The 25,074-nt window shown below is 42.3% G+C and overlaps 1 protein-coding gene across 3 annotated transcripts in view; it reads left to right on the top strand.

Annotated features, from left to right (window-relative positions):
* Nucleotides 1-1,773: 1,773 nt before the first annotated feature.
* soga3 (SOGA family member 3) overlaps nt 1,774-25,074 on the top strand; it is a 101,705-nt gene continuing 78,404 nt past the window's right edge. For all 3 annotated transcript variants that reach the window (XM_033021225.1, XM_033021227.1, XM_033021226.1), the window contains exons 1-4: nt 1,774-1,953; nt 9,668-10,774; nt 11,138-11,362; nt 11,545-11,703. In XM_033021225.1, the coding sequence (XP_032877116.1) occupies nt 10,055-10,774; nt 11,138-11,362; nt 11,545-11,703 (1,104 nt within the window). In that variant the 5' untranslated portion in view covers nt 1,774-1,953; nt 9,668-10,054. The remainder of the gene's footprint in view (nt 1,954-9,667; nt 10,775-11,137; nt 11,363-11,544; nt 11,704-25,074) is intronic.

Below are 25,074 nucleotides of genomic sequence, written 5' to 3'. Positions count from 1 at the left end.
GTATTTCATCTGTCAGAATACCTTACATACTGGAACAGTCCCCATGGATCAAAAGGTAGCAAATGCAACACTGTTGTGTAAACAATGAGTGGGAAACAAATGAGGACAATCTGATATAAAGAAATAGCTGGCATGGCAACAAAACACTTGAAAATCAGTCAGGTCAGAGAGAACACACCGAGAAATCATGTTGGACATATCTTTTATTGGTTCAAAAAAGTGAAACCATTGTATCATAGATAAGGAGGAAATCAATGGATATCATAGATTCTCATTGTCAGAAGATATATAAGATGCCACACAAAAAAATATTACATAGGATTAGGACTCATGGTATCAGAAGTAATATACTGTAACAAAAAAAGCATTGAATAAAGGAGAGGAAAATAGACCAGGAATCAACTGGTCTGTATTAATAATTAATATGTGGAGACTGGTGTTCAGTTGCCTGATAACAGCTGATAAGAAAACTGTCCCTGAATCTGGGGGTATGCTTTTCAAATGTCTGTATCTCTTGTCTGATGGAAGAGGGGAAAAGGGGGAGTGACTGGGGTGAGAGTGGTCCTTGATTATGTTGGTGCCTTGCTGAGGCAGCGTGAAGTGTAGATGAATTCCATGGAAGGGAGGTTGGTCTGCGCGATGGTCTGTGCTTCGTCCACAACTCTCTGCAATTTATTTCGGCTGGAGCTGTTCCCAGATCATGCTGTGATGCATCCCAATAACGTGCTTTCTACAGCGCACCTATAGAATTTGGTGAGGGTTGTTGGGGACATGTCAAACTTCCTCGGCCTTCTTCGGGATGTAGAGATGCTTTCTTGGGCATAGCTTTGATGTGGCTGGTGTAGGATAAATTGTTGGTGATATTTATTCCTAAGAACTTGAAGTTTTTGAGCATCTCTACTTTGGTGCCATCAATGTCTGTCTGTGTGTACTGCTTGGCTACCTTAAGTCAATCACAATTTATTTTTTCTTGCTGACACTGTTGTCTTGGCACCAGGCTACGAGATTCTCAATCTCCTTTTTGTATATTCTCAAGAGGTAAAAACCTCATGAAAAGATTAGGATGGACAGGGAACGGGGGGTTTATGAGTACATTCACTTACAATCTAATTGAATTGTTTTTCTTATGTCCTTGGATATTATGGCGGTGTATAGTCTGCTGCTGGCAGCCCATAATACGACTGCGCCTCGGTGATTTGCAAACGACTGAACCCAAAGGCAAATTTGTAGACGGAATTTGTAACGTTATCAGTTTTGTCCACATGGCAATTGACGGTGACACAATGTTACACTTCAATGTCGAGTACATAGTGTCAATTGGCTTCTTTAGTCATTGCGAAAAGGAATCGTCTCTCTCTCTCTCTGCATTCCCCCATTAATCCACGGCACGATGTGTGCAATTCGTTCCCACAGCAATCCTGGTTTCACCCGATGAGAAATATTCTCTTTTCCCTATTTGTCCCTGCTGGTGTTTTTTTGTTGTTGCAATTTTAAATTAACTTGTTTTCTCTTTCTCATTTCCGGCGAAGGACATCGACTCTACACCTAACTCTGTTTTCCTTACCACATACGTATGCTGCCTGATCTGCTGAGTGTTTTTATTTCAGTGTAAAATTTGTTTTACCCAACTGGCCCTTTAAATCTTTGGGATAATCGAATGCATTGTCTCAGAGAAGCGAAAATGTAGTGGATGAAGAAACAAAAGAGGCGGTGCTGCACGATATAACGCCAGCCAGCCAGTTCCCGCAAGGTCGCAGCAAGTGACAGCTGTAGTTCAGCTGACGTGCTGCTGCCTCAGATGGTGTTCGCTCCTTGAAGTCACTGGGAAGCTCCTCCCTGCTCGTGTGTCTCTACTCATCAGACAGAGCAATGCTTTAGCCTGGGGAGATGCAAATAAATCAGCACGCTGAGCTCAGCTATGGAAGCTTGTTACAGCAGCACAAACCGAAAACGGTGAGTCCCTTCTTCCTCAGACCTCCCGCTTGCCAAACCAAGAAGCTCAATTACTAGACTTGAGGGTGCATCTTCGCAAAGAAAAGAAGCATCTTCACTCTATGCAAATAAAACTTCTACCCCCCTTTGACTATTCTTTTAGATTTATTGCATTTGCTCCACCAAGGATTGCCTGTTATTTTTGTTTCCATTATCGAACTCCTCAGTAACTTGACTTGTTAGTTTATTCACTGGCTTTAAAAAAAAACGGGATCTAATGATCTTGTCTTTTGCGGGCTTGCCCTTGTGTGGAAATCTGGCAGCTCCAACGCTTTGCACAATAGCTGCTGCAGGGACGCCGCGCTAACGTTGCCGCTGCTTCAAACAATGCAGCAATTTGGAAATGTTTGCATCGAGTCTTTTATTTAATTATATATCGTTAAGGTGTCATCAACAAGAGGAAGTGAAATATTCACGAATTTTAGGTTTGCCTTTTATAATTGAATATTTGCCCTGTATCCCCACCCATCTCTTTTTAGGCGGCACAAGGCAAGATGGTTACCTCATGTGGCATTTTGTTGTCTGAACGCAGAACTCCCACACTTTATGCAAACGAATCCAGCGAAAATACGTGACTCCCCTTTCTTGAAAAAAGCCATGTCAATCTCATGCTACTAAACTGCAATAGCCAAAATATCCTCTCCCTTCCAAATATCATAGTTACCAACCATATTTGATTCATTGCCACACAAGGGCAAGCCCGCATTTGCTGACTTTTTTTTTCAATCCCCACCGACCAATAATAAATAAATGGATCACCAGCTACACGTGTTTAGTTATGTCGGTGTGACTAATAATTGCAGCCACAAAGATACATTCTGACTGGATGTGTTGTGATACCCGATCACAGATTGTCCGTATCACAATGGTTTAACATGGAATAGAATGGATCTCATGTAGGGCGTTGGGGTTTTGAATAGGTGAAGATTGCACATTTAGAGGGGGCAATGAACATAAATACATCCTGGTATTTAGCGATGACTTACCTAATGCTGAATGAAGAAACACTGCAATTTACCAATGAGGAGCACGGAATATCACTGGGGATATGGGACATAAATGTATTTATAGTTTAGTTTCAGGAAAGTGTGGACATCTATCATATTATCATCCAAATACTTAACAGAGAAACATGTATGTTTGGAATTTCATGTGATCAAGTACTATCAGCTGCACTCATAGGTATGGTTATTGTTGCAACGATTATATTCTTGTTCATTGGAGATTTGGCTTACAGTGTTCTGGAAGTCAACCCTCCAATTTCCATCAGTTAACTGAACTGACAGTAATACCCTGGTATACTACAGTCTACCTGAAGGTCAATAAGAGAAGTACAAACCCAAAGTTTCATCTATCCATGTTTGCACTGCAGAGATATGATTAGATATTGCTGAAGCTATGTTACAAAACCACCTTTTACAATTATGCAAAATAATGGCAAAAAACATTAATACTTTATAACAAATTATGCCCAGAACAAAATCCTTGTATTTACTGTCATTTAATGAGAAAAAAAATAATGTCGATTATTGCCATATGACCATTGGTCTCTTTGGGGTGAACTAAATATAGCCAGTTTCTTTTTTGGGTGGTGTGAGAGGGTGAAGGCATTGAGATATCTTCTAAGACACATGGTAAATGGCCCAAGTCAACCACCTGTGGCAGACATGACATTGGATGATATCAAACTGCTGGCTCTTACAAACTACTGTACTTCAATGTTTCAGGTATGTTTGAGGTAATTCTCCTTGTTCCCCTTTTCCCTAACTAGTCTGAAGAAGGGTCTCGACCCGAAACATCACCCATTCCTTTTCTCCAGAGATGCTGCCTGTCCCACTGAGTTATCCAGCTTTTTGTGTCTATTTGAGGTAACAAAAGCAGATATCTGGTTACAGTTTATTTCTCTATGACTAGGACAGACAACATAATTTAAATATTAAATTGAGATATGAATAGGTTTTTCTGTTTTATACACAAATTAAAAAATAATGAACATTTAATGATTTATTTCATGTTCAGAAGTTATAGGGGCAGAATTAGGCCATTCGACCCATCAGGTCTATTCTGCCATTCAATCATGGCCGATCTATCTTTCCCTCTCAACGCCAATTTACTGCCTTCGCCCCCTGACACCCTTTTTTTCCCTAAGGATCTTGCATCTTCAGATGATTGAAATCACAAATATCTTAATCCAGACATTCATAAACGGTACACAGTAGTAAACTAGTATGTCGTGATGGAGTTTTTGTCATCAGGTCATGAATATGTGAGAATATCTCATGTAATTATAGGCACTTTCACGTATAACAACAAAGACTGGAAATTCATTACATGAAGGACAGGATAATTCTGACTGTTGTTGGACTTAGTTCTCTGCCCTGGCACATTGGCATTAGGTCACGTAAAAAGTGGAAATTTTAATAAATTCAGCTGGAAACAAAAGAGCATTAAATAACATGCATGTAAGGAGACTATGTTTGCCTCTGGGGGTAAAAAAGTTGATGAATTCAGAAATCTCTCTGGAGATGACATAATAATTCTGAGTTGGAGTTGTGAAATATTTGTAATCCCAGAGGCTATGTAAAAAAATGGATTTGTGATTAAAGATTAATCTAGTTGTGCAGAAATGGCAGAAATACTAAATGGTTTCCATTTTTTACAAATAGTGATTACAAGTGAAAATATGGATGCATTAAGGCGAATTGATACCGTTGAAAGGTGTTGGTTTTAAAATTATATACACTGGGAGCCAAAACAGATGTGACAGGGTGGCCCGTGTCACAGGAGCAATGACATGTGCTCTTTTTTGTCCCTAGGTCACTGAGTCTAGGGAAGCAATCCTTATTGAACGATATTTCACAAGCTGAGTATTTGTACACAGATTTATTACTCTTTTCCCTGCCCCCATCTCATTATACAATTGTGCTGGAGACTGGGAGAGTGAATTTAGTATTGCATCTCCCACCATTGAGAGAATAATAGATCATGTAACCTCAGACTAATTAAATTAAAATTATTTGTGTGTAAAGTCAAATAATCTATATTGGTCAGGTTTGTTACAGATCAAGGTTAGAAAAGATGCATTTGACCAACCGATTAATTATATATTGTATGTATAATGTGATACAGATATGTAATATGTACAGATCCTCAATATATTGAATGGCATGTTACAAGATCTGTTTACAATATTTAAAGGGTATGAGGAAATGAACACTTAAAAGTAAGTAGATTGACAAACAGGATGTAGAAGGTATTGTATGGATTAAACGGTAGCTCCACTTCTGTTTTTAATTGACATGGATTTGGCAGAGGGAAAATGTTCTTAATATTTGATGATGACATAAAAGCAAATGGTTTAACAAACCATGCAGAAGAGTACAAGCCTCTGCAAAAGGATATTGTCAGATTAGCAGGATGGAAAGAAAGGTGAAAGATAGGACACCCATGAAAAGACATTGGTGGATATGTAGGATCAGAAATAATTGTACATCCCTTGCAGATGATTCCAAGACAATATAAACACACTTACATGTAAGCAAATTTACTGACCTAAAAAGTTTGACAACTCAAGCACTTGATTGTCACGTTGAAAAAATGTTGCTATACATTTTAATTCCGTGATATAAGTATTTTAGTATATAGTAAGAAAATACAATCTTTACCTTCTGGAGGAATGAGCAATATCAACGGTGAGACCAGATGGCATCCACCATCAACACGTACAATTAAACTTAATTACTGCCTATTATGCCTCCTGGCATGTAGGGCAGCAACGAAGGTCCTCCACTCAGTAGTGTTGATTCCTTCCATTGCTGTTTCCATAACATATTTGTTTTACGAGACAGGGTTGCTAGCCTTGTGCTCATCCTCCAACCTGGAGGACCAGTGGATCGCTCTTCGTCTCGCCTCTACCCTTTGACCTGTCCAGCATGGGGCACCCTAACAGGAGACGAATCTCCCGCTGGCATAGCTCTAAGGGTCACTGAGACACACAAGCTCCCCGACCACGACAAGGTTGCAATCCAACGGGGAGATACAATTAAAACCTACCCATTATTCAATCATTGTTCAAGTTCAAGTGAGTTTATTGTCATGTGTCCCTGATAGGACAATGAAATTCTTGCTTTGCTTCAGCACAACAGAACATAGTAGGCATTGACTACAGAACAGATCAGTGTGTCCATATACCATTATATAAATATATACACACATGAATAAATAAACTGATCAAGTGCAAATAACAGATAATGGGTTATTAATGTTCAGAGTTTTGTCCGAGCCAGGTTTAATAGCCTGATGGCTGTGGGGAAGTAGCTCTTCCTGAACCTGGTTGTTGCAGTCTTCAGGCTCCTGTACCTTCTACCTGAAGGTAGCAGGGAGATGAGTGTGTGGCCAGGATGGTGTGGGTCTTTGATGATACTGCCAGCCTTTTTGAGGCAGCGACTGCGATAAATCCCCTCTATGGAAGGAAGTTCAGAGCCGATGATGGACTGGGCAGTATTTACTACTTTTGTAGTATTTCCCTCTCCAGGGCGCTCAAGTTGCCGAACCAAGCCACGATGCAACCAGTCAGCATGCACTCTACTGTGCACCTGTAGAAGTTAGAGAGTCCTCCTTGACAAACCGACTTTCCGTAATCTTCTCAAGAAATAGAGGCGCTGATGTGCTTTCTTGATAATTGCATCAGTGTTCTCGGACCATTGCTTTGGCAAGTAAGGTGAAAGTAAATCCAAAGGGTTTCTACAGCTATATTAATAGTAAAAGGATAACGAGGGATAAAATTGGTCCATTGGAGAGACAGAGTGGACAGCTATCTGCAGAGCCAAAAGAGATGGGGGAGATATTGAACAATTTCTTTTCTTCGGTATTCACCAAGGAGAAGGATATTGAATTATGTGAGGTAAGGGAAATTAGTAGAGTAGCTATGGATACTATGAGTTTCAAAGTAAAAGAAGTACTGACACTTTTGAAAAATATAAAAGTGGATAAATCTCCAGGTCCTGACAGGATATTCCCTAGGACATTGAGGGAAGTTAGTGCAGAAATAGCCGGGGCTATGACAGAAATATTTCAAATGTCATTAGAAACGGGAATAGTCCCCGAGGATTGGCGTACTGCGCATGTTGTTCCATTGTTTAAAAAGGGTTCTAAGAGTAAACCTAGCAATTATAGGCCTGTTAGTTTGACTTCAGTGGTGGGCAAATTAATGGAAAAGATACTTAGAGATAATATATATAAGCATCTGGATAAACAGGGTCTGATTAGGAACAGTCAGCATGGATTTGTGCCTGGAAGGTCATGTTTGACTAATCTTCTTGAATTTTTGAAGAGGTTACTAGGGAAATTGACGAGGGTAAAGCAGTGGATGTTGTCTATATGGACTTTAGTAAGGCCTTTGACAAGGTTCCTCATGGGAGGTTGGTTAAGAAGGTTCAACTGTTGGGTATAAATGCAGGAGTAGCAAGATGGATTCAACAGTGGCTGAATGGGAGAAGCCAGAGGGTAATGGTGGATGGTTGTTTGTCGGGTTGGAGGCAGGTGACTAGTGGGGTGCCTCAGGGATCGGTGTTGGGTCCTTTGTTGTTTGTCATGTACATCAATGATCTGGATGAAGGTGTGGTAAATTGGATTAGTAAGTATGCAGATGATACCAAGATAGGGGGTGTTGTGGATAATGAAGATGATTTCCAAAGTCTACAGAGTGATTTAGGCCATTTGGAAGAATGGGCTGAAAGATGGCAGATGGAGTTTAATGCTGATAAATGTGAGGTGCTACACCTTGGCAGGACAAATCAAAATAGGACGTACATGGTAAATGGTAGGGAATTGAAGAATACAGTTGAACAGAAGGATCTGGGAATAGCCGTGCATAGTTCCTTGAAGGTGGAATCTCATATAGATAGGGTGGTAAAGAAAGCTTTTGGTATGCTAGCCTTTATAAATCAGAGCATTGAGCATAGAAGCTGGGATGTAATGTTAAAATTGTACAAGGCATTGGTGAGACCAAATCTGGAGTATGGTGTACAATTTTGGTCGCCCAATTATAGGAAGGATGTCAACAAAATAGAGAGAGTACAGAGGAGATTTACTAGAATGTTGCCTGGGTTTCAACAACTAAGTTACAGAGAAAGGTTGAATAAGTTAGGTCTTTATTCTCTGGAGCGCAGAAGGTTAAGGGGGGACTTGATAGAGGTCTTTAAAATGATGAGAGGGATAGACAGAGTTGATGTGGACCAGCTTTTCCCTTTGAGAATAGGGAAGATTCAAACAAGAGGACATGACTTCAGAATTAAGGGACAGAAGTTTAGGGGTAACATGAGGGGGAACTTCTTTACTCAGAGAGTGGTAGCGGTGTGGAATGAGCTTCCAGTGGAAGTGGTGGAGGCAGGTTCGTTGGTATCATTTAAAAATACATTGGATAGGCATATGGATGAGAAGGGAATGGAGGGTTATGGTATGAGTGCAGGCAGGTGGGACTAAGTTAAAGTTGGGTAAAAAGTTGTTCGGCACGGACTTGTAGGGCCGATATGGCCTGTTTCCGTGCTGTAATTGTTATATGGTTATATGTTATATGGTTATAAGTAAAGAGTGAGTACAGCAAGGGGCTGAGCACGCAGCCTTGAGGTTCTCCCGTGCTGATTGTTATCGAGTCTGACACATTTCCACCAATACGAACAGAAAACAGAAAATTGCTCGACATCCTTTAGGCTTCCATATCATATTAAAAGTGCAACTAAATTAATGCTTTGTATGTGAGGGGTTTAAAACCATATTGAACTTTCATTAAGTGAGAAAATGTCCAATTTTATCATGCCTAAGTTTCATGTTATGGTTTGAGTAATGCAAGTTATATTGAGAACATCAGATTACTTATTATTGTTAGTCAAGGAAAAAAATTGGTTGACAATTTTTGGGATAAAGTTCATGATTGCCTGTTAAAGGGTTTAAGGCAGGTCAATACAATGATTCCCAAATAGTTTTAAACTGAGCCACCTTGGAAAATCAACAACCTGAAAAGTCACCCATTCCTTTTCTCCAGTGATGCTGCTTGACCCGCTGAGTTACTCCAGCATTTTGTGTATATCTTCAATTCTAAATGATATATTTGTGGCAAACTAATAAAAATAACTTTGTTCTTCTACAAACATGTAAGTGATCTCTGATAGAATCAGTATCCTCTCAATGAAGAATTAGAATCTAAATGATTTAATGCAAACATTGATATAGTTCTCTCTCTTGCAATCTAATATCCCAAAGAAAATGTAAATCATTCGAAAGAGAATCACGTTATTATTAAAATTGTGCAGAAGCAGGAATTTTATAACTGTGATGGTGGCTGGAAGAACTCGGATTTTATTTTTACCATGGTCCAGGAACTCCAACTTGACAATCCAAGATGTAATTCACCAATTATTTGTAAGGAAATCTTTTTTTTTAAATCATGGTAAACACCAGTACATTTAGTCAACAATTCCGGCAAGAAGAATTAGCTATTATAATACATCAATTTAATTTCGATTACAGAAAATAGGATCCAATCCAAAGATTAAAATCTGTAGGGTATTTGACAAACTTTCATAAACTAATCGTTATATCTAGAATTTTAAGCGTTTTTGCTCAATAAAGACCATGGGTTTTACACATTATCTGCACAAATCTGATTTATTGACAGATACGAGTACCATTTTGTCAAAAGGGCCTTCTAAATACAATATGACGATACGGACCAGGGTTTCCACCAAGCTGTGGGTGCGCCGGTGAAGCAGGAAGATGGATGAATATTGCTTCGTAATCATGGCCGAATGATTCTTGATGTTCTGCGCATTAACCACGGCGACAAACCGATCTGCTGTGGGCAACAGCGTGATCGCCATCTGAAATAAAGTCGTCTCCTTTCGATACAACTTGCAAAGAAAAATACTTTAACACGTGGCATAGTAAGCTTTGTATTATCTGTAATTGCAGGGGGTCGGTTTTGTTCTAACTTGACATTTCCCGCAGCACAGAAAGTGTTATGCATGGAGCTGCCTGAGCATTGCGAGTAGATGTCAGTAACACCATGAACCCAGCCAGTGGCGCTGCTGAAAACCGACAACACTATCACGGTAGAAAACAGCAACGGGCCTCTTCGCCGGCCAGATTCCGGGACATTAACTCGAGACCCTCCATCAAGACTTCGCTGGCTGGCAAAGCTAATGCGTTAAAGCAGGGCTACCATCCCGGCCGGATTTCCAGCTCCGCGGCTGCAAGCGTCAAGGAAAAGCCCAGCAGACCGGCGGCAACTGTCCTTGGTGCTGAAACGTTGGCGGCGGCGGCTCCAGACAGTGGCGGCGAGGAGGGAGAAAAGACGTCTGAGGCAAACCTTGCTAACAGTGGCCGCGCTCTGGGCATTGCCGAGGTGCCGGCAACGTCGCAGCGGCAGGTGCTAGCAGCCGTGGCGGACAAGGGCAGGGGCAGGGGCGGGGAGCTGCGTGCAGACGGCGAGTTGCGAGAGGAGCGGCCGGGACGCGCCGGCGTGGGATCGGCGCCGCCCAACGCGGGCAAAGCACTGTCCAGCGGCGCCGTCGCCGCCATGCACACCAAAGGTGCGGCCGAGCCAGAGGAGAGGGCGGCAGCGGCAGCAGCAGCAGCAACAACAGCAGCAGCAGCAGCAGCAGCAGCAGCAACAACAGCAACAACAGCAGCCGGAGCCTCCACCATGGAGCCGGTGATGATGGAGCAAGAAGAAACCCTACAAAATGAGATCGAGAAGCTGCGCTCGGAAAACCTGGGCCTTAAGGTAGGCTCTTGCTTTTGTCCCGGTGTATTGCAGACATTGGCGAGGGTGGGGGGTGATGTGGTCAGATGAAGGGATGGGAGTGGGAGTGTCATTAGTGTGTTTTAACGCAACAACACAATAACAAGACCTTAACATCTGGGACCACGGACCTTCATTCTCCCGGGCCCCAAGCTGCAATGTAAGATGATGTTGACAATTTATAAACCCAGCCAATATGGCCATTGTGTTCGGGAACGCCTGTCGCAGATTGCAAGGAGTTTTTTCCACCTTTTGGGTTACCTTCCATTTTGCTTTGCTTATATTTTAGTATTGAACTCGATCATTTTTTTTCCTTAAAAAAAATGAAAGCTTTGCCTTTGTCAGGGCGAGATCGAGGAGATGCGAACCGAAATGGATGAAATGAGGGACAGTTTCTACGAGGAGGATGCGTGCCAGCTGCAAGACCTCAGGCGAGAGCTGGAGCGGGCCAACAAGAACTGCCGGATCCTGCAATACCGCCTGCGCAAGACCGAGAGGAAAAGGATGAGGTTCGCCCAGACCGGGGAGGTGGACAACGAGCTACTGAGAAGTCTGGAGCAGGACCTTAAGGTCAGCTCACTTTCAATCTGTCACGTGTAACTAGATCGTTAAAGTTATTAAATGCAAATACAGTTTGGCACCTTTGAAGGAACTGGCCTCTATCTAACCAATTCGCATCTATTTTAATACCAATTAGTCATGTGCATTTTGTATATTAAAACTATCCTATTGACTGTTGTCATCCATCACAGGTTGCCAAAGACGTGTCTGTCCGGCTGCACCACGAATTGGAAAATGTGGAGGAAAAACGCACTAAAACAGAGGAAGAGAATGAAACCTTGCGGCAGCAGTTAATAGAGGCTGAAATTACCAAACAAGCTCTGCAGAATGAAATGGACAAAACCAAAGAGGCAAGTAATTGTGATCACTATTCCCCTGTAAATGGTTCAAAAATGTAAGACACCAGATGTGTTTCAAATGTTTAGGAGTTAACTTTGGTGATGTTGGTGGTGAGGAAGGGACATAGCAGATTCACCTCTTGCTTTGGATTATTTTAGATGGCACTAGAACCTGGGAATTTAAAGAAATGGAAAGGTATCCTGTGTTTAAAGAAACATTATCAGTTTAGAGATGTGATGGATTTTTGACATAGGGACAACTATTTTTAAGATTTAAGTTGTGCTAAATGTTTACGCAAATTTTCCCGATCAGTTTCCAAGGCTTAATTGTCAGATTGAAATTTATGTCAAATACCAAATGATTTTTGCAAGTGTGTTTTATGAGATCCAAAGAATCCTACTTAAATTTTTAAAGATGATATATTTTTCAGATTTTCTCAAGAGATTAGTCTTGTACGTGAAAGGAGTTGACAAGTCAGGGAACTAATTAATCCCTAGACTAACCTATGCCAGTTTGATGCTGGTGCCAAATTTAGCAGTGGGTCTAATCTGCACATATATGGGTGCCAGACTAATCAGTGAAATGTACTCTGGCAGCAGTTTTGTCCATCTAAAAGGCAGTTGTTTTCAAGGAGCCAGACAGGAACTCAAGGAACTATTATATGCTAAATTGGGAACCTACACCAGCTCAGGAGCCACATTGAGCAAAATTTATCAGATAAAAATGGCGATAATTAGGAAAAAAATATTATTGTTTGTGATCGGGAATAATTCAGGAAAATACTCATTAAAAACTGAAAATAATATTTATTGACACACAATGCATTTTGTGCCTAAGTTCCTTATTCAATTAGAAACATAGAAAATAGGTACAGGAGGAGGCTATTCGACCCTTCGAGCCAGCACTGCCATTCATTGTGATTATGGCTGATCGTCCCCAATCAATAATCCGTGCCTGCCTCCTCCCCATATCCCTTGATTCCACTAGCCCCTAGAGCTCTATCCAATTCTCTCTTAAATCCATCCAGTGACTTGGCCTCCACTGCCCTCTGTGGCAGGGAATTCCATAAATTCACAACTCTCTGGGTGAAAAAGTTTTTTCTCACCTCAGTCTTAAATGGCCTCCCCTTTATTCTAAGAATGTGGCCCCTGGTTCTCGACTCGCCCAACATTGTGATCATCCTTACTGCATCTAGCTTGTCCTTTTATAATTTTATATGTTTCTATAAGATCCCCCCCTCATCCTTCTAAACCCCAGTGAATACAAGCCTAGTCTTTTCAATCTTTCCTCATATGACAGTCCCGCCATCCCAGGGATCAATCTCGTGTACCTACGCTGCACTACCTCAATCACAAGGATGTTCTTCCTCAAATTAGGTGTTGGGGTTAATTTTTTGTTTCCTTATGATTTGATTTCTATTTTTTATTAATTCGATAAATCCAGAAGTAAAACCCATAAAAACGTGAATTTATGTTTGCTGGGAACCCTCCAGAAAGAGTAAACATAGGCTTATCTGTAAACAAATTAACTTTAACATTAAAAAAATAAACATAATTGAGCAAAATGCCTGGTGTCTGTTGAAGGGTGTATGTACAGGATGACATCATGCTCTGATACACCATAATGGCCCGAGGGAGTACTGGCATTTTGACAATAATCTGGTTCTGAGGTAATGTTAATATTCATATAAATTGATTAAAATGGTTTAAGATCAATACTGACTGAAATGAACTAGTTGCTGCCCTGTGGGAAGAAAGCCATCTGATAATGGTGATGTTATTCATATTTACAATGTTAACATTATTAACGTGGACAATTTATAGATAAACATTATTATGTGGAGGACAGGATATGTGGAGGATAAAAGGCTAACTCCATTTCATGGTTCAGGGAAAACCCATTGACCAGGTTTACTCAGAATTCACGTATTCATGGTTATCCTGCCACAAAGTGAAAATCAAAACAAAAACTGCAGATGCTGGAAATCTAAAAACCTTCGAAGCTCTGTTTCTCTTCCCACAGATGAGACCTGACCTGCTGAATATTTCCAACAATTATGTTTTCATTTTATTCTGCTGCACGCCAGTATTGTCCTTCAGACTGATTCATTTCTGAAGCATGAAGTGCGTTTTAACTTTTATTGCTCGAATGAAATACAAACAATTATAATAGTATATGAAAATGAATTGTAAACAAATTGAGTATGGCATAAAAATTCCCGACAATTTATTTATTATCAAATAGTTATAATTAAAACGATACTGATTTGACATTTTCTTCCATGAAATGCTGCAAGAAAATCTGTTCAATTATCAAATCACTTAAGCAGGAAGAACAACTGAGACTAAGGTTATTGGAATGGTTATAGAGGAAAAAAACAGAATAGGTTTTTGTGTATGAATCTGAAGAGAATGAGGGGAGAATGGGACGACTCATGGCCAATGGAAAACCGTAATATTACTGGTGGATATTGTATCTCGATTCACAAAGTATCGTCAGAAAACTTGATGTAGTTAATGAGGTACAATGCACTTTCGTGGTGATGGTCACACTTTCTAGTCAATCCACGCATTTCAAATAACTGCTAATTCTGTCCTTGGTTATTGTTTCAAGAACTTCCTCCACCATCAACGTTATAACTGACTAAACTAAGTGGGAACCGTTGGGTCACACGGGAGGCATGGTCCCCCAATGCAACTCATTCCCCAACGCAATATTCCACCAGTCACCCGTTCCACCAACGCATCCCGTTCCCCAACGCAATATTCCACCACTCACCCATAGCCTGTAACTGAGCAGGCGCGGCTCATTTCCCCTCATCCCCGAGCACTCCCTTTCCTCCCCCTCCCTCTCCCTCCCCTACATTCCCCTACCTCCCCCTCCCTCCCTCCCCATCCCCTTAATGTGTGGGAGGGGAGGGAAGTGGGGTGTGTGGCGGGGGGGGGTGTGGGGTGGGAGAGGAGGAGGGGTGTGTGTGGACGGGGAGGTGTAGGAGGAGGGGGAAGAGGGTGGTGTGCGGGAGGGGTTGTGTGGCAGGGGGTGTGGGGGAGGTGTGTATGTGGGCGGGAGGGGTGGGAGGGAGTGTGTGGGGGAGGGTGTGTGGGTGGGGGGGTACGTGTGTGGGTGGGGGGGGTGTGTGTGTGGGTGGGGGGGTTGTGGGGGGGAGGGGTGTGCGGGCGGAGGGATTGTGGGGGGAACAGTGTGTGAGTGGGGGTTTTGGGCGGGGGTAGGGGGGGTTTGGGGGCCGGGGAGTTATCTGGGGGGAGAGGGCTGTGTGGGCGGTGGGGTGTGGGAGGGGGGTGTAGGTGGGGGGGGGGGGGGGGGGGGGGGGGTGTGTGGGCAGGGGGAGTTGTGCGGGGAGAGGAGTGTGTGGGCGGGGGGGAGTGAGATCAGAGAAAAGACGTGGGAAGAGCCATGGGGGAGAGGGGGCATCACGGGGGAGGGGGGATGAGCCAGCGAGGGGGATCAGAGGGGTAGTGGCTGGAATTGGCGGTGCGATGGGGACTCACTGCGGGCTCTGGTCGTTCTCCTCCGCCGGGATCAGAGTCTCTGCTTTCCACTTGGCGACATCTCCGACTGGGCTTGGCTGGGCTGGGTCTCCGTTTATGGGCTGGGCTGGATCTCCGACTCTGGGCTGGGTCTCCCACGCTGGGCTGGGTCTGATCTCCAATGCTGGGCTGCTGCTTGGGTCTGGGCTGCTGCTTGGGTCTGGGCTGCTGCTTGGGGCGGGGCTGCTGCTTGGAGTGAGGTGGCTGCTTGGGGGCGGGGCTGCTTCAGGTCCCTCCGAATGTCCGGTTGGAAACCTCCGCCGGTTTCCCTCAGCTCCAGTAAAGACGCGATGGGGCAGGACGGGGCGGACCGTCCCGGGGAGTGACAGGAGATGAGATCGATCTGCGCAAGCGCAGTTTTAAAGATTTGTAAACCTCGCTAACTTTTACGACATTCAACCGATCGGAACGAAACTTGGTGGATTCGCAGCACAGGAAAACAATGAGTGAGCTGGCGGAAAATTGTAGCGCTATCGCGAACTGCCAATAGAAAGACTGCCAAACCGGAAGATAACAAGATCAGAGTTTTAGTTATGTATAGAAGTTATGTATAGATTTATGTGGTTACCAGGTATATCCCCTACACATTTTTGAATCCCCAGACAGCACCTTTAAACATTTGGAAGGTGATATCTACATAGAGTCTGGTTTTCATTTGTATTATCAATTTGGCATCTGTCATATACTGCTATATTCACATTCTATTTTATTTTTTAACTTTTTGGTTATCCAGGGAACGCTTAATTTCTTTAAATTTCCTACTTTTTGTCATCATGAAGACTACAGTTGAAACATTTAAAACTCTAAAGACCTCCCAATCATTCCTTTCATGGACAGATGCATTAGCAATAGGATTTGTGAGGATGACATAAAATAGATTTTTTCTCTCATGATAATTCTCTTACTACCTGCCATAAAAGCAGTGTGGCAGTTATATCCTTTGGGTCTTGGCCAGTTCAGTTGTGGGATTGGGACTACTGGCCAATTTACACATTTGATACATTCAATGCCCTTGCTTTCCTTGGGGTTTCTTTTGAACATTTAATAGTGACTAGACTAATTGCAAACCCATTGGGTCTGCTCCCCCAACAGTGTGCGTTGGAGAGCCGATGAAGCTGTTTTTTTAAATGATGCCCTCCCCGACATCACTGGAAGGTGGTGGAATATTCTGTTTCACTGTACCGTTGGGGGTGGGGACATTGGGATGTCACTGGAAGCTGGTGTTTTAAAAGATGGTTTTGGCTTTTTTTTAAACTTTAATCATGAATAACCCGTGGAGGAAGGGGCGGGGTGTGTGAATAACCCGGGGGGGGGGGGTGGGGCTGGGGGTGTGAATAACCTGGGGGGGGAGCGGGGGGCGGTGAATAACCGGGGGGAGGGGGGATGAATAACCAGGAGGGGAGGGGGCAGGGGTTGTGGCACTCGGCAACTTGAGAGCCCATTGTGGTTATCATCGCTGGAAGCTCCAGGAAAAAAGGCTGTCGGTGAGAAGCTGCGGTTACCGTTGGCAACGTCCCATTGTGATGTCACCGTTGGCACTCGGCAGCTTGAAAGCCCATTGTGATTGGTGCACTGTGAGTGGCATTGTGACATAATCATTGGATAGTCCTGGAAAAAGGCTGTGTGTCAGAACCGTTTTTTGCCTTTTTTAAAAAACTTGAATCGTCAATAACGTGAAATATAGGATAAAATCTTAAGTGAAACTGATTACTGCATGGAGAGGAAAAATATGTAAAGTCAGAATATGTAAAAATTTGAGCGCTACCGTGTAGCATTTTGAAGAAAGGTGAAAAACACATGCACACACACACACACACACACACACACACACACACACACACACACACACACACACACACACACACATGCACGTATACATACATACAAGATGAGGCTTTTAATAACAGGGCTCGAAATTAGCGGTTGCCCGGTTGCCAATGGCAACCCACAGACCCGTGGGGCAATCTAAAAGCCATGCCATTTTGCCCGGCATGGCAAGCACCCGGGACACCTCTCGTTTAATTTTGAGCGGGCCCCCTCTATCTTTCTCTCTCTCTCTGTCCGTCTCCGCCCGCTATCCGTGTCCATGTCTCGGGTCTTCGCCCGCTATCCGTGTCTCGGGTGTCCGCCCGCTTCTCATCCGCCGGCATGGCCGGCCGCCTTACACATGCGCACAACCATGGCCAGCATCAAAGATCCTATAGCGTGGATCTTTGGCCAGCACATCATCGGCCGTGGTTGTGCGCATCTGCAGCCCTGCACATGCGCACTGCCACTGCAACTGGTCAGCGTCGGCCACTTTCCCCTCCCTTTGCATGGTGGGAGATCTGGCTGCCATTGCTGTCCACTCGCCGCGACCGCTGAAAACCAACGCAGAATCACTCGGAGTAACTCTTGCTGCTTGGTTTCCTGGTCCTCCAAAAATATTCGAAATGGAATTTAAAAATGCCTCACACGCCAGGGATCTGTGTTCGATCCTGTCCTCGGGCACTGTCTGTGTTGAATTAGCACATTCTCCCTGCAAGCGTGTGGGTTTCCTCCCACATCCCAAAGATGCATTGGCTTTGTAGGTTAACTTGTCTCTGTAAAATTGCCCCTAATGTGTAGGGAGTGGGTGAGGAAAGTGGGATAACAGAACGTGTGAATGGGGAGACAAAAATGCTGGAAAAACTCAGCGACGTGGAAATAGGCGACGTTTTGGGTCGAGACCCTTCTTCAAACTGATGTGAGGGTGCAGGGGATGGGAAGAAGAAAGGAAGAGGCGGAGAGTGGGTTGAGGCAGAGCTGGGAAACGGATGAGTAAGCAGGGACTACCTGAAATTGGAGGTCAATTTTCATACCGCTGGGGTGTAAACTGCCCAAGCAAAATATGAGGTGCTGCTCCTCCAATTTACGGGTGGCCATGGAGGAGGCCCAGGACAGAAAAGTCTGATTCGGAATGGGAGGGGGAGTTGAAGTGCTGAGCCACCGGGAAATCAGGTTGGTTATTGCGAACCGAGCGGAGGTATTGGGCAAAGCGATCGCCAAGCCTATGCTTGGTCTCACCGATGTAGAGCAGCTGACACCTAGAGCAGCAGATGCAATAGATGAGGTTGGAGGAGGTGCACGTGAACCTCTGCTGCACCTGGAAAGACGGCTTGGGTCCTTGAATGGAGTCAAGGGGGGAGGTAAAGCGACAAGTGTAGCATATCCTGCGGTTGCAAGGGAAAGTGCCAGGAGAGGGTGTGGTTTGGGTGGGAAGGGACAAAATGACCAGGGAGTTATGGAAGGAGCGGTATCTGCGGAATGCCGATAGGGGAGGAGATGGGAAGATGTGGCCAGTGGTGGGATCCCGTTGGTAGACAAAGCTGGAGAAAATCAGCGAGTGAGGCAGCATCTATGGAGCGAAGTTCTCTTACTAGCAGTAAGCAGCATTAAGTTGGTGCTATTGATAGTTTGCAAGAAGAGAAGGGTTAAATCTGCTTAAATTCAAGAAGTGTTGAGAATTCATGTGATCAATTCTTCCCATTTGAGCAAAATGAGTGAGTGGGCAAAATCAGGAAACTACCCTCTTGTTTTCTGTAAAGGGCCTGTCCCACTTGGGCGACCTAATCAGCGAGTTCTGGTGAGTTTGGCCTCGACTCATACTCGCAGCATGGTCGACACGAGGTCGTAGGAGGTCTTCGTAACTCTCCTTCATTCTCGAGAGTGATCTCTGCGTACTCGAGGCCTCAGCTAGGTCGCGGAGTTTTTTTCAATCTGTTAAAAAAAAGCCCATGAGTAAAAACAAAGGTTGCCATGGAATAAATCGATACCTTTTTTGCTCGTAGGTTTAATCATAGTAGGTCGTAGTAGGTCGGCATGTTAGTCGTAGGTAATTAAGGGTAGTCGTAGATAGTCTTCATCATAGTCGAAGGGAGGTCGAAGGAGATCGAAGGAGGTCGTCTTCACTCTCCACTATTCGGTGTCCAATTTTCCCGAAGTCAGTCGTAGCTAATTGTAGCTAGTCGAAGCTGGTCTTCAACATAGTCGAGGGAGGTCGAAGGAGGTCTTCTACATAGTCTAAGGATTTTTTCAAACTCTTCTAAACTCGCCCAAGTGGAACAGCCCCTTAAGTGATGTGAAATGCATTATTATAAAGACTAAATGTACTGTTGACAAATAAAAGAATTTCATGAATTCATTATTATTTTTAGTTATCGGTTTGTCTTAATTGTGGCATTTTGACTTTCATGTAGATCTTAAATCTACCCTCCCTTTATAGATGCATTAAGCCCGTAAATTTTGAGTTATTTTGCTTCATCTTCTGGGTTTCATTGAATACATTTCTAATTTTTGAAGTCATCTTATATGTCACTGCTGTGTTTTAAGAGCATCCACCTGCTTTACTGGTGGAATAATATTCTGTCTTAATTTGTAAACCTTTTTCCACTCCAGTCAAGTTGGAAAATATAACCTGATTATCACATTGTATTATGTGATACATAATTAGGATTTTAGTATTTGAATTTATTAGTATTTATACACAATTTTGTATCAGCTATGCTACAAAAATATTACTTAGACTGAGGGACTGTTTCAAACTTAAATGTGTTATTAATTTTACTAGAATCGCCTGTCTGTGCTGATTCTTGGGTTGTGTTGCTAATTTAAATATGAAAAATAAAGATTTGATGTCTACCTTTTGGAAATGTAAACAGATGAGAAAAAGGAACAGTTGTTCTTGGATTGCTTGTTATTATTATCTTTCCATTCACAGCTATGATTATTTTTCAATGCAAAATTTTAAAGGAAGTGTTCTTTACTGGAGAAGTAAAGAGAATCATCTATGTTTTAAATTCAAGTGTGAGGGTGATTATGTAGAGGTAAAATGTATAAACTCTTGAGAGATAATATAATAAATACTTTTAATTTTACATGCATCTTAGATCAAGGCCAAATACAATTCTTGACAATGTTAGAATAAAAACTATTTAGCAGTTCTGAGCCATTTTATGTCCAAAGTGCAGTAAAATAAACCAGTCAGCCTTTCATACATACCTCTCTAGTTGAAGATATTGGTAGTGGTAAGTTGGCAAAAAGCCTCTTTCAGTCACCTTCATTATTGTGCCTTTCTTCATCTTCTCATTTCGGTTTCTTGTTTCTTGTTTCTTGTATTATTCAAAATAAATTAATTTCTAAATCTCCATGTGCTTTATTTTTGTTCTTCCAATTTTATCTGTTATCTCTCTCACTCTATCTTAATTCACTGCTATTTCATTACCTTTTCCTTTTTTGTTGTTTCTGCTGCAGTTTTCATTTCCCTCTGCTTCTTAATTGGCGTTGGCAGGTGGTGAGTCTGTAGCAACAGCATGGACAGCTAATTAATGGCCTTTCACATGCATGATGGAGAGTCCTGTAGTTGGCGATTAGGTAGCTGAGATAAAAATTAACATGTCAGCTATTGCTAAAATCTGGGTGCTGATCTCTGCATTGCTATTACGGATTTGATATTTATATGCCAATGCTAGCACAGCAATTAAACATTACACCATAAGATCTATAGGATTCAGGCTCAGACCTACGGGGCAACAAGAGGAAAAATTACAATCAGCATTTCAGGATAGTAACGTAAATGAACATCAAATTTGCTGACGAGTAAAAGTGAACTAGTTTGTGCAGTGTTTGTCCCGAAACTCCTTCATCATCTATAACTACTTTACACACTGTGCACATTTATTTGAAGCCAAATTCAGAATGTTAATACATTCATAAATGAGCATTGATGAATTTATTAAAACTAACACTGGTTGGAAATTATCAGGTCACAGGCAGTAGAAATAACTGGTTTTTTTTAGAAGTAAATTGGCACTGCAGTGTGCTACCAGCATAGTCTGAAAATACATTAGGTCGCCTGCTCGAGCTCACTGCCATAATTCAACGCTTCTCAGCTTTGCAATTTCTGCCTTTTTAAAGAATAAGAACATCATGACTTTCAAATTCCACATTAACTCTTAAATACCCTGTCTTGGCAAGGAATCTTTACTTAATAATACCATTTACACCCACCATGTAGTTAGTGAGCAGTTGGTGGCTTCATAAGTATTGCCCACAACTTGGAGGGAGAAATGAGAAATATTGTGATTTAAATCATCATCCTGAAATTCAAGAAGCTGTAACTATTATAGTATTTCTGCATTGGAAATATATTTTTCCACACACTGCACCACGAAAACCCCACTTAATGAGATATTAATTTAAATAATCAGAACAATCTTGTTCCTTTTTTAACTTTTCACTCCAGAGCTCTCTCTAGGTTTCATCATTTTCTATCCATAATATAAATCTTAATGAGATTTAAAAAAAAATGTTTTTGCAGTTCTAAGTTCATTTGACATCCTTTAGCTGTTACTCCTATCACTTCATTAATCTTGGTTATTTTGTGCTCATCCCACAGCCTCCATCTGACATATTGGCTGTCTGAGCAGGTGTTCAAGGCACATCAATCGCTTTTAGAAATCACTCTTGCCACAGTTATCACAGTCAAATCAGTGAGCTTCTAAAAATATAATTAAAAAATTGAAGCTACTACCTCACCCTACGCTGAATTATACTGCAACCCTTGTATTTTTGGTAAATAAACCTAAATTATGTTTGATCTGTTAATCACTGCCTTGCATGTGCAGCTACTCTATCAAGACCGAGTGATTATATTGTCCACATTTGTTCCTTCTGTTTTGCATCGAGGCTACAACTATTGGATAATTTGAAACTTTGACAATAGACAATAGGCAATAGGCAATAGGTGCATGAGTAGGCCATTCGGCACTTCGAACCAGCACCGCCATTCACTGTGATCATGGCTGATCATCCATATGCAGGACCCCGTTCCTGCCTTCTCACCATATTCCCTGACTCTGCTATCTTTAAGAACTCTACCTAGCTCTCTCTTGAAAGCATCCAGAATTGGCCTCCACTGCCTCTGAGGCAGAGAAGGTTTTTCCTCATCTCTGTCCATGGCCTTCCACTTATTCTTAAACTGTGGCCCCTGGTTCTGGACTCCCCCAACATCGGGAACATGGTCCTGCCTCAAACGTGTCCAAATCCCTTAATAATCTTATATGTTTCAATAAGATTCCCTCTCATCCTTCTAAATTCTAGAGTATACAAGCCCAGTCGCTCCATTCTATCAACATACGACAGTCCCGCCATCCCGGGAATTAATCTCGTGACTTACGCTGCACTCCCTCAATAGCAAGAATGTCCTTCCTCAAATTTGGAGACCTAAACTGCACACAATACTCCAGGTGTGGTCTCACTAGAGCCCCGTACAACTGCAGAAGGACCTCTTTACTTTTATACTCAACTCCTCTTGTTATGCACGCCAACATGCCATTCGCTTTCTTCACTTCCTGCTGTACATGCATGCTTACTTTCAGTGAGTAATGAACAAGGACCCCTAGATCTCTTTGTACTTCCCGTTTTCCCAACTTAACACCATTCAGATAATAATCTGTCTTTCTGTTTTTCCCACCAAAGTGGATAACCTCACATTTATCCACATTAAACTGCATCTGTCATGCATCCGCCCGCTCACCCAACCTGTCCAAGTCACCCTGCATCCTCATAGCATCCTTCTCACAGTTCACCCTGCCACCCAGCTTTGTGTCATCTGTAAATTTGCTGATGTTACTTTGAATCCCTTCATCTAAATGTGATGTGCCAGTTCTCTGTGATTCGATTTCACTTGGTTGATCTGGAGAACCCATTTCTCCCCATAATGTCCCCTCTAAATGCCTTGTCCTCTGTAGTTAGTCTGCGAATCATAAAGCCGCCAGTCCTATGCCATGTTGGAGAAACAGGAACATCCTGTGTCATCTGTGTCCATTGTATATCTTTGATGTATATTGTAAATAGCTGCGGTCCCAGCACCGAGCCTTGCGGTACCCCACTAGTCACTGCCTGCCATTCTGAAAGGGACCCGTTAATCCCTACTCATTGTTTCCTGTCTACCAGCCAATTTTCTATCCATGTCAGTACAATACCCCCAATACTGTAATACTGACACTTCCTATTTTCCCTTTTTCCTCTTAAATTGTAGAATAAAACTTATCATATTATGGTCACTACCTTCCAATGGCTCCTTTACCTTGAGTTTCCTTACCAAATCGGGTTCATTACAAAACACTAAATCCAGAATTGCCTTCTCCCAGGTTGGCTCCAGTACAAGCTGCTCCAAGAATCCATCACGGAGGCACTCCACAAACTCCCTTTCTTGGGGTCCAACACCAACCTGATTTTCCCAGTCTACCTGCATGTTGAAATCTCCCATAACAACCGTAGCATTAACTTTGCGACATGCCAATTTTAACTCTTGATTCAACTTGCAACCTATATCCAGGCTACTGGTTGGGGACCTGTAGATAACTCCCATTTGGGTCTTTTTACCCATACAATTCCTCAGTTCTATCCATACTGCCTCTACATCTCCTGATTCTATGTGACCCCTCGCAAGAGACTGAATTTCATTCCTCACCAACAGAGCTACCCCACCCCTTCTGCCCACTTGTCTGCCTTTTCGATAGGACATATACCCTTGAATATACAGTTTCCAGCTCTGATCCTCTTGCAGCCATGTCTCTGTAATTTCCCACAACATCATACTTGCCAATTTCTAACTGAGCCTCAAGCTCATCCACTTTATTTCTTATACTTTGTGCATTCATATATAATACTTTTAAACCATTACTCCTCTCACCCTTCACATCGATTAGTTATTAACAATAATTGTTTTATCACCATCTGTACAGCTACATTCCTTGTCATGATTTCTTTAAGTTTTATTGAATTTTTCATGTTTATGTCATCAACATAATTTGAAATTGTCTAAAAAATCATGGTTCAGATGTTGTGTGTGGGTGGTGCAAAACAGTGATACTGGATCAGTTACTTAAAATATGTTACCTATCATGGTATTTTGAGAAAAAATGTGGAAATGATCTTAGTTTCATTTCAAATCAAGGGAATGGTGCTTCCAGTAATTATTTATTATTTTCCTTATTAACTGTAATGAAGACCGAAATATTAAATTCATATTTTTTAGATAAAATTGAGCACAGATTCATGATTCGAGTTGATTTAGGAATGGAAGGACTTCACATTTTAAATGTGATTGTTGCATTATTAATCTGAAGTCAATTTTGCTGGGAAGTTTAAAATTTCCATTTGCCTGTCAGAATCCAATATCTTCCTTCAACTACCCCCTCCCATCCTTGCAGTATATGACAAATAAAGTATTCCTTCTGTCTCATTTCTGTACCTTGCACCAATATGCCAATTTACATTTTCATTTTCTCCACTGGCTACCATTTGGTCTGAAGGAATAACATTGCCAACTGGCATGTATGCGGGATGGTTATCTAAATCAACATGTAGAGGAACCAACGAGAGAGCAGGCTATTTTAGACTGGGTATTGAGTAATGAGGAAGGGTTAGTTAGCAGTCTTGTTGTACGTGCCCCCTTGGGCAAGAGTGACCATAATATGGTTGAGTTCTTCATTAGGATGGAGAGTGACATTGTTAATTCAGAAACAATGGTTCTGAACTTAAAGAAAGGTAACTTTGAGGGTATGAGACGTGAATTGGCCAAGATTGACTGGCAATTAATTCTAAAAGGGTTGACGGTGGATATGCAATGGAAGACATTTAAAGACTGCATGGATGAACTACAAAAATTGTTCATCCCAGTTTGGCAAAAGAATAAATCAGGGAAGGTAGTGCATCCGTGGATAACAAGGGAAATCAGGGATAGTATCAAAGCGAAGGATGATGCGTACAAATTAGCCAGAAAAAGCAGCATACCGGAGGACTGGGAGA

This window comes from Amblyraja radiata, chromosome 5 (genome assembly GCF_010909765.2).
Source record: "Amblyraja radiata isolate CabotCenter1 chromosome 5, sAmbRad1.1.pri, whole genome shotgun sequence".
NCBI classification, from domain to species: domain Eukaryota; kingdom Metazoa; phylum Chordata; class Chondrichthyes; order Rajiformes; family Rajidae; genus Amblyraja; species Amblyraja radiata.
The sequence above is the reverse complement of the archived record's forward strand: the minus strand, read 5'-3'. Positions and strand labels throughout refer to the sequence as shown.